Raw genomic sequence first — 10,962 nt, 5'->3', positions numbered from 1 at the left:
CTTATAACTCACTGTATCACAATTCCAGTGGGTCAGAAGTTTACACACACTAAGTTGACTATGCCTTTAAACAGCTTGGAAAATTCCAGAAAATGATGTCATGGCTTTAGAAGCTTCTGATAGGCTAATTGACATAATTTGAGTCAATTGGAGGTGTACCTGTGGCTGTATTTCAAGGCCTACCTTCAAACTCAGTGCCTCTTTGCTTGACATCATGGGAAAATCAAAAGAAATCAGCCAAGACCTCAGAAATAAATTGTAGACCACAAGTCTGGTTCATCCCTGGGAGCAATTTCCAAACGCCTGATGGTACCACGTTCATCTGTACAAACAATAGTACGCGTATAAACACCATGGGACCACGCGGCCGTCATACTGCTCAGGAAGGAGACACGTTCTGTCTCCTAGAGATCAAAGTACTTTGGTGCGAAAAGTGCAAATCAATCCCAGAACAACAGCAAAGGACCATGTGAAGATGCTGGAGGAAATGGGTACAAAAGTATCTATATCCACAGTAAAACAAGTCCTATATCGACATAACCTGAAAGGCCGCTCAGCAAGGAAGAAGCCACTGCTCCAAAACCACCATAAAAAAGCCAGACTACGGTTTGCAACTGCACATGGGGACAAAGATCGTACTTTTTGTAGAATTGTCCTCTGGTCTGATGAAACAAAAATATAACTGTTTGGTCATAATGACCATTGTTATGTTTGGAGGGAAAAGGGGGATGCTTGCAAGCCGAAGAACACCATCCCAACCGTGAAGTACGGGGGTGGCAGCATCATGTTGTGGGGGTGCTTTGCTGCGGTAGGGACTGGTGCACGTCACAAAATAGATGGCATCATGAGGGAGGGAAATTATGTGGATCTATTGAAGCAACATCTCAAGACATCAGTCAGGAAGTTGAAGCTTGGTTGCAAATTTTATTTTATTTATTTCACCTTTATTTAACCAGGTAGGCAAGTTGAGAACAACTTCTAATTTACAACTGCGACCTGGCCAAGATAAAGCAAAGCAGTTCGACACATATAACATCAGAGTTACACTTGGAGTAAAACAAACATACACTCAATAATACAGTAGAAAAATAAGTCTATATACAATGTGAGCAAATGAGGTGAGATAAGGGAGGTAAAGGCAATAAGCCATGGTGGCAAAGTAAATACAATATAGCAATTAAAACACTGGAATGGTAGATTTGACAGTAGATGAGTGTGCAAAGTAGAAATACTGGGGTGCAAAGGAGCTAAATAAATAAATACAGTAGGGGAAGAGGTAGTTGTTTGGGCTATTTATAGATGGGCTATGTACAGGTTCTGTGATCTGCTCTGACAGCTGGTGCTTAAAGCTGGTGAGGGAGATAAGTGTTTCCAGTTTCAGAGATTTTTGTAATTCGTTCCAGTCATTGGCAGCAGAGACCTGGAAGGAGAGGCGGCCAAAGGAGGAATTGGCTTTGGGGGTGACAAGTGAGATATACCTGCTGGAACGCGTGCTACGGGTGGGTGCTGTTATGGTGACCAGCGAGCAGAGATAAGGTGGGACTTTACCTAGCAGGGTCTTGTAGATGACCTGGAGCCAGTGGGTTTGGCGACGAGTATGAAGCGAAGGCCAGCCAACGAGAGCGTACAGGTCGCAGTGGTGGGTAGTATATGGGGCTTTGGTGACAAAACGGGTGGCACTGTGATAGACTGTATCCAATTTGTTGAGTAGGGTGTTGGAGGCTATTTTGTAAATGACATCGCCGAAGTTGACGATCGGTAAGATGGTCAGTTTTACGAGGGTATGTTTGGCAGCATGAGTGAAGGATGCCTTTTTGCGAAATAGGAAGCCAATTCTAGATTTAACTTTGGATTGGAGATGTTTTATGTGAGTCTGGAAGGAGAGTTTACAGTCTAACCAGACACCTAGGTATTTGTAGTTGTCCACATATTCTAAGTCAGAACCGTCCAGAGTAGTGATGCTGGACGGGCGGGCAGGTGCAGGCAGCGATCGGTTGAAGAGCATGCATTTAGTTTTACTTCTAAATGGACAATGACCCCAAGCATACTTCCAACGTTGTGGCAAAATGGCTTAAGGACAACAAAGTCAAGGTATTGGAGTGGCCATCACAAAGCCCTGACCTCAATCCTATAGAAAATTTGTGGGCAGAACTGAAAAGGCGTGTGCAAGCAAGGAGGCCTACAAATCTGACTCAGTTACACCAACTCTGTCAGGAGGAATGGGCCAAAATTCACCCAACTTATTGTGGGAAGGTTGTGGAAGGCTACCTGAAACGTTTGACCCCAGTTAAACAATTTAAAGGTAAATATCTACCAAATACTAATTGAGTGTATTTAAACTTCTGACCCACTGGGAATGTGATGAATAAAAGCTGAAGTAAATCGTTCTCTCTACTATTATTCTGACATTTCACTAACAATAAAGTGGTGATCCTAACTGACCTAAGACAGGGACTTTTTTATAGGATTAAATGTCAGGAATTGTGGAAAAACTGAGTTTAAATGTATTTGGCCACGGTGTATGTAAACTTACAACTTCAACTGTATATACATACACTATATATACAAAAGTATGTGGACACCCCTTCAAATGAGTGGATTCGGCTATTTCAGCCACATCCGTTGCTGACTGGTGTATAAAATTGAGCGCACAGCCAAGCAATCTCCATAGAAAAACATTTGTAGTGGAATGGCATTACTGAAGAGCTCAGTGACTTTTAATGTGGCATAGTCATAGGATTCAATCTTTCCAACAAGTCAGTTTGTCCAATTTCTGCCCTGCTAGAGCTGCCCAAGTCAACTGTAAGTGCTGTTATTGTGAAGTGGCAACGTCTAGGAGAAACAGCGGCTCAGCTGCGAAATGGTAGGCCACACAAGCTCACAGAACGTGACTGCCGAGTGCTGAAGTGGGAAAAAATGTCGGTTGCAACACTCACTACCGAGTTCCAAACTGCCTCTGGAAGCAACGTCAGCACAATAACTGTTCGTTGGGAGCTTCATGAAATGGGTTTCCATGGCCGAACAGCTGCACACAAGCCTAAGAACCATGCGCAATGCCAAGCGTCAGCTGGAGTGGTGTAAAGCTCGCCGCCATTGGACTCTAGAGCAGTGGAAATGCGTTCTCTGGAGTGATGAATCACGCCAGGAGAACGCTACCTGCCCCAATGCATAGTGCCGACTGCAAAGTTTGGTGGAAAAGGAATAATGGTCTGGGGCTGTTTTTCATGGTTCGGAGTAGGTCACTTAGTTCCAGTGAAGGGGAAATCTTAACGCTACAGCATACAATGACATTCTAGATGATTCTGTGCTTCCAACTTTGTGGCAACAGTTTGGGGAAGGCCCTTTCCTGTTTCAGCATGACAATGGCCCCGTGCACAAAGTGAGGTCTATACAGAAATGGTTTGTCAAGATCGGTGTGGAAGAACTTGACTGGCCTGCACAGAGCCCTGACCTCAACCCAATCAAACACCTTTGGGATGAATTGGAACACTGACTGCGAACCAGGCCTAATCACCCAACATCAGTGCCGACCTCACTAATGCTCCTTTGGCTGAGTGGAAGCAAGTCCCCGCAGCAATGTTCCAACATCTAGTGGAAAGCCTTCCCAGAAGAGTGGAGGCTGTTATAGCAGCAAAGGGGTGACCAACTCCATATCAATGCCCATGATTTTGGAATGAGATGTTCGATGAGCAGGTGTCCACATACTTTTGATCATGTAGAGTATTTACAAACATGGTATTACAGAAACATAAAAAAGAAAACAACAAAGTTCCCAGGCAAGGCTGCCAGTTGTTTGGTTGGCATAAACCAGAGAAAAACAGGGTAGGCCTTTCAACAACCCCTCACCCAGATTTGTGTGGTGTAAATATATTTGCACCCGCTTAATCGTCCTGTGGTGTGGTGAATTAAAACTGATAAACAAAAGGGTTTTAGGACATCAGTAAAAAACTAGTTCAGCAAACGAATATGTACTGTACACCATGTATATTTTAGATTTAAGTATATTGCAAAATATGTTTGTGTGGGGATCGATTTGGAGGTGGAGGGTCCGTCATGGTCTGGGGCGGTGTGTCACAGCATCATCGGACTGAGCTTGTCATTGCAGGCAATCTCAACGCTTTGCGTTACAGGGAAGACATCCTCCTCCCTCATGTGGTACCCTTCATGCAAGCTCATCCTGACATGACCCTCCAGCATGACAATGCCACCAGCCATACTGCTCGTTCTGTGCGTGATTTCCTGCAAGACAGGAATGTCAGTGTTCTGCCATGGCCAGCCAAGAGCCCAGATCTCAATCCCATTGAGCACGTCTGGGACCTGTTGGATCGGAGGGTGAGGGCTAGGGCTAGGGCTATTCCCCCCAGAAATGTTAGGGAACTTGCAGGTGCCTTGGTGGAAGAGTGGGTAACATCTCACAGCAAGAACTGGCAAATCTGGTGCAGTTCATGAGGAGGAGATGCACTGCAGTACTTAATGCAGCTGGTGGCCACACCAGATACTGACTGATACTTTTGATTTTGACCCCCACCTGGCTGCTTACAAGCAAAAACTAAAGCAGGAAGCACCAGCGATTCGGTCAATAAGAAATGGGTTAGATGAAGCAGATGCTAAGCTACAGGACTGTTTTGCTAGCAGACTGGAATATGTTCCGGGACTCTTCCGGTGGCATTGAGGAGTACATCACATCAGTCACTGGCTTCATCAATAAGTGCATCGATGACGCCGTCCCCACAGTGACTGTACATACATACGCCAACCAGAAGCCATGGATTACAGGCAACATCCGCACTGAGCTAAAGGGCAGAGCTGCCGCTTTCAAGGAGCGGGACTCTAACCCGGAAGCCTATAAGAAATTCCGCTATGCCTTCCGACGAACCATCAAACAAGCAAAGCGTCAATACAGGACTAAGATTGAATCATACTACACCGGCTCTTACGCTCGTCGGATGTGGCAGGGCTTGCAAACTATTACAGACTACAAAGGGAAGCACAGCCACAAGCTGCCCAGTGACACAAGCCTACCAGACGAGCTAAATGTCTTCTACGCTCGCTTCGAGGCAAGTCACACTGAAGCATGCATGAGAGCATCAGCTGTTAAATGACTACCGACCCGTAGCACTCACGTTTGTAGCCATGAAGTGCTTTGAAAGTCTGGTCATGGCTCACATCAACACCATTATCCCAGAAACCCTAGACCAATTTTCAAGTGTCTTCACTGACATGTTCAACCTCTCCCTGTCCGAGTCTGTAATACCTACATGTTTCAAACAGACCACCATAGTGCCTGTGCCCAAGAACACTAAGGTAACCTGCCTAAATGACTACCGACCCATAGCACTCACGTCTGTAGCCATGAAGTGCTTTGAAAGGCTGGTCATGGCTCACATCAACACCATTATCCCAGAAACCCTAAACCCACTCCAATTTGCATACCTTCAACAGTTGCACATATGATGCAATCTGTATTGCACTCCACACTGCCCTTTCCCACCTGGACAAAAGGAACACCTACGTGAGAATGCTGTTCATTGACTACAGCTCAGCGTTCAACACCACAGTGCCCTCAAAGCTCATCACTAGGCTAAGGACCCTGGGACTAAACACCTCCCTCTGCAACTGGATCCTGGACTTCCTGACGGGCAGCCCCAGGTGGTAAGGGTAGGTAACAACATATTCGCCATGCTGATCCTCAACACGGGGGCCCCTCAGGGGTGCGTGGTCAGTCCCCTCCTGTCCTCCCTGTTCACTCATGACTGCATGGCCAGGCACGACTCCAACACCATCATCAAGTTTGCCGATGACAACAGTGGTAGGCCTGATCACCAACAACGATGAGACAGTCTATAGGGAGGAGGTCAGACACCTGGCTGTGTGGTGCCAGGACAACAACCTCTCCCTCAACGTGATCAAGACAAAGTAGATGATTGTGGACTACAGGAAAAGGAGGACCGAGCACGCCCCCATTCTCATCGACGGGGCTGCAGTGGAGCAGGTTGAGAGCTTCAAGTTCCTTGGTGTCCACATCACCAACAAACTATCACAGTCCAAACACACTAACACAGTCGTGAAGAGGGCACAACAAAGCCTATTCCCCCTCAGGAGACTGAAAAGATTTGGCATGGGTCCTCAAAAGTTTCTACAGCTGAACCATCGAGAGCATCCTAACTGCTCGGCCTCCAACCGCAAGGCACTATAGAGGGTAGTGCGTACGGCCCAGTACATCACTGGGGCCAAGCTTCCTGTCATCCAGGACCTCTATACCAGGCGGTGTCAGAGGAAGGCCCTAAAAATTGTCAAAGACTCCAGCCACCCTAGTCATAGACTGTTCTCTCTGCTACCGCATGGCAAGCGGTACCAGAGCGCCAAGTCTAGGTCCAAAAGGCTTCTCAACAGCTTCTACCCCCAAGCCATAAGACTCCCGAACAGCTAATCAAATGGCTAGCCAGACTATTTGCATTGCCCACCCTCCCCTTTTACGCTGCTGCTAATCTCTGTTTTATCTATGCATAGTCACTAACTCTACCTACATGTACATATTACCTCGACTAACCAGTGCCCCCGCACATTGACTCTGTACCGGTACCCCCTGTATATAGCCTCGCTATAGTTATTTTACTGCAGCTCTTTAATTATTTGTTAACACGTATTTTTTCAAAAACTGCATTGTTGGTTAAGGGCTTGTAAGTAATTTCTTACAGTGAAAGTTAAGGGCTTTCACTGTAAGGTGAAATACTGTTGTATTCGGCACATGTGACAAATTTGATACTGTGTGAATCAGGCCTTCATGGTCAAATTGCTGCAAAGAAACCACTACTAAAGGACACCAATAAGAAGAGACTTGCTTGGGCCAAGAAACAAGAGCAATGGACATTGGACTGGTGGAAATTTGTCCATTGGTCTGGAGTCCAAATTTGAGATTTTTGGTTCCAACCGCTGTGTCTTTGTGAGACGCAGTGTGGGTGAACGGATGATCTCAGCATGTGTGGTTCCCACCGTGAAGCATGGAGGATGTGGTGTGATGGTGTGGGGGGTGCTTTGCTGGTGACACTGTGATTTATTTAGAATTCAAGGCACACTAAACCAGCATGGCTATCACAGCATTCTGCAGTGATACGCCATCCCATCTGGTTTGGGCTTAGTGGGACTATCAGTTGTTTTTCAACAGGAAAATGACCCAACACACCTACAAGCTGTGTAATGGCTATTTAACCAAGAAGGAGAGTGATGGAGTGCTGCATCAAATGACTTGGCCTCCACAATCACCCAACCTCAACCCAATTGAGATGGTTTGGGATGAGTCGGACCGCAGAGTGAAGGAAAAGCAGCCAACAAGTCCTCAGCATATGTGGAGACTCCTTCAAGACTGTTGGAAAAGCATTCCAGGTGAAGCTGGTTGAGAGAATGCCAAGAGTGTGCAAAGCTGTCATCAAGGCAAAGGCTGGCTACTTTAAAGAATCTCAAATATAAAATATATTTTGATTTGTTTAACACTTTTTGGTTACTACATGATTCCATATCTGTTATTTCATAGTTTGTCTAAACTATTATTCTACAATGTAGGAAATAGTACAAATAAAGAAAAATCCTTGAATGAGTAGGTGTATCCAAACTTTTGAATGGTACTGTATATATTCATTACAAATCCAATTCCCCAGGGACTAAAGCTTTAATTACCTGAGCTTAACTGAATATACCAAGAATAAAATAGAGCTGGACCAGTTATGTCAAACTGGGTTTTAATAAAAATGTGCAGTTAAGGTTACGTCAGGGTTCAAACACTCCACAGTCTGCTACTTTACAGTCTTGTTTGGGTCTTTCATTGTAGGTTGGGACTTCTTCAAGTCTCCTCAGAACCTCTGTGCCTTCAACCACTTGACTACAAAACAAAGAATATGAAAACAGCTGAATACCAGGTACAATATACAGACATACAGTATATCACAGAACAGTCCCGATGCCACAGAGGTCGTTAAACGTTGACACCCAAAAGATTGTGCGAGCCTAAAGGTTTTTGAACACAAAACCGAGACACAAGCAGTACACTATAGCAGTACACAAACATACACTTCATTCAACTAACAGCACTATACCACACATCGTTAGAGACGTACACACCCGAAAGCCACATATTTTCTGTCCATCCAAAGGGCGGGCTGCAGGGTGATGTAGAACTGAGAGCTGTTGCTATGAGGACCCTGGTTGGCCATTCCCAGGATGCCCCTCCTACTGTGGGAGACTGCAAAGCTCTCATCTAGCAGAGATCCCACAGGCACATGTTAGTGTGGAGACAGTAAATAGACATACATCCTAATACATCTCCCTATACTTACTTACCCGAATACATTTCCCTAGACATGGGTATTAATACTGTAGAGTAGTAACTTGATTTGGAAGGCCTGCGTCTGTACCTTCAAAAGTTGGCCCGTAGATTGACTCCCCTCCGTTGCCTTTGCCTGGTGCCGAAATATCTGCAATAGGGAAATATGACATCAAGTGGTGTGTGTGTGTACTGAAAAGTAAATATTGACGTATGATGACTCAATTAAAACTTACCGATATTACAGCAAACAGATACAGTATGGAATCAATGGCAAGTAAAATACAGTGCTGTATGTCCTTTCTTATCAATGTAGGGCTATAGGGGTGACTTTCGGATAGAGGACCTGGTAGACCGTACCTCCCCCCTGTATCCAGCCGTTGGGCACCACACGATGGAACACAGAACCCTTGTAGGACAGCGTTAAGTCACTCTGTGACAGGCCTGCCTCCCCTGTACACAGAGCCTGGAAGTTTTTACACGTCTTCGGACACAGCTCTGTAAACAGCTGGGGAGACAGAAGACCTACGCCGTCAATACAACTCTGGACCAACTTCTTTGTCATTTGTAACCATTGATCTGAATGGGTAGTCTCACCTCAAACAGTAATCTCCCAACCGATTCCCCTCGGATCGAAATGTCCATGTAAACAAACGTGTGCTGTGGTGGAAGCGAGAGAGGATGTCATGTTGTAGGTATGATGTCACTGTTATAAAGTACTTTAGGGCCATGGGGCTTACTGTAGTAACTGCACTGTCTGTCTGTGTGTGTTTCATGGTCTATGGGGTCACTCTATACTAATCCTATGCAAGTACAGTGTGTAGACTAGACTTGCCCCAGTGCTGTGGAGGTGTTTAGAGTAGTAGTCGTCAGCGAGAGCCAGGTATAGTGCATGTGGACGGATAAGTGTAAACTCCCACTGCTTCTCAGCCCAGCTGGTCAGGTCCTTCTCGTTGCCAAGGAGACAACCATTCACGAAACACATGAGGTTGCTGGAGAACTGCCACACCTCCCCTTTCAGCTCCTTGGTTTGAAAATGTTAAAGGATGCAGTAAAACTCAACAATTCATAATACTAATGTTGACTAATGCACACCACAACTCAAGCCATACATCACACTACTTAGCTAAGCATTATTCTGCATTTGAGTCTATTATTCAAATACTCAAAAAGTATACCCACCCTTTTCTTATTGGTTAGATACACATGCCAGTCACATTCGAGTAATGGACGAATTGTTGGATCCAAAAACGAGGTGGGAAACTTCTGTTTCAGTCCCTGTGTTGACATAAAACATGATTTGGTCTGCTCAGTCAGTTAGTGCTCATGCCGGATAGCCTTAGCTAGCTAGCTAACCAGGTTGGTTTGCCAGAATATCTATATTTAAACTTTACTTTGAAGCTGAAAGTTACCTCGGCAATGCTCTTAGCAATTTGAAAATGGTGTTCTTTCATCAAACCCACGATTTCCAGATAAACTTCAGAAGTCATGATTGGCTATTTCCATTGGGCTGCAATAATTTTTTGACAGCCCAGAGGTGTTAGTAAACAAAACGTATCCATGGTAACATTGCAGTCACGAGCTAAAATGAAGTTTTCGTCGCATTTTGTTGACAGTACAGCATATTGTCTAGCATGGGGACCGGTTTAGTATCTGTGGAAGTCTGTTTAACCAATGGTGCTTTCAAGACAACTGGGATCTCGGGGAAAAAAACGAGGTCAAATCATGACGTCTGTGATCTTCAGGTCGGAAAGTCAGCGCTTTAGAAATATGCCCGAGTTTCAGACTTGGAATTCCGAGTTGGATGACCGTTCACAACGATTTTTCCCAGTCAGAAACTCTTTTTTTCTTCGAGTTCCCAGTTGTCTTGAACGCACTTTAGTCAGATGTCGGAGATTTCCCAGTTGTTTTTAACGCGGCATAATATTCCACTTCACTTCTTGTACTGGCCTTGTGACGGAGTTGCTGATTGGTTGTTAAACATAGTATAAATCCATGACAACACGTGGAGTCTCGAAAATATAATTATAATTTTAACAACAAAGTCAAAAACAAAATCAAAGCTAAGACGTTTTGTGGTTGTATTTGCAGTATGTATTTATACTGAACACAAATATAAACGCAACGTGCAACAATACACGATTTCATTGAGTTACAGTTCATATAAGGAAATAAGTCAATTGAAATACATTCATTAGGTCCTAATCGATGGATTTCACATGACTGGGCAGCTAATTTTCAAATTGCTAAGAGCATTGCCGAGGTAACTTAAAGCTTCAAAGTAAAGATTAAATATAGATATTCTGGCAAACCAACCTGGTTAGCTAGCTAGCTAAGGCTATCCAGCATGAGCACTAACTGACTGAGCAGACCAAATCATGTTTTATGTCAACACAGGGACTGAAACAGAAGTTTCCCACCTCGTTTTTGGTAATGTTGCTGTCCCCACTACAGCACAAAAAAATACTTACTGTAAATACATGTAATTTTGGGACTAGGCCTGGGAGGGCATAGTCCCACCCACCCACTGGGAAGCCAGGTCCTACCCACCCACTGGGGAGCCAGGTCCTACCCACCCACTGGGGAGCCAGGTCCTACCCACCCACTGGGAAGCAGGGCCTAGCCAATCACACTTGGTTTTCTCC

The 10,962-nt window shown here is 44.9% G+C and overlaps 1 protein-coding gene across 1 annotated transcript; it reads right to left on the bottom strand.

Annotated features, from left to right (window-relative positions):
- Positions 1 to 7,764: 7,764 nt before the first annotated feature.
- Positions 7,765 to 9,807, bottom strand: ppil6 (peptidylprolyl isomerase (cyclophilin)-like 6). The gene is made up of 8 exons (XM_038962634.1): positions 9,730 to 9,807; positions 9,500 to 9,595; positions 9,153 to 9,341; positions 8,915 to 8,977; positions 8,678 to 8,825; positions 8,409 to 8,468; positions 8,116 to 8,251; positions 7,765 to 7,876 (listed from the first exon to the last, which is right to left on the bottom strand). The coding sequence occupies exons 1-8, from the start codon at positions 9,805 to 9,807 to the stop codon at positions 7,765 to 7,767; spliced, it is 882 nt and encodes a 293-aa protein (XP_038818562.1).
- Positions 9,808 to 10,962: the final 1,155 nt, after the last annotated feature.

Source organism: Salvelinus namaycush, chromosome 24, assembly GCF_016432855.1.
Source record: "Salvelinus namaycush isolate Seneca chromosome 24, SaNama_1.0, whole genome shotgun sequence".
Taxonomy (NCBI): domain Eukaryota; kingdom Metazoa; phylum Chordata; class Actinopteri; order Salmoniformes; family Salmonidae; genus Salvelinus; species Salvelinus namaycush.
The sequence above is the reverse complement of the archived record's forward strand: the minus strand, read 5'-3'. Positions and strand labels throughout refer to the sequence as shown.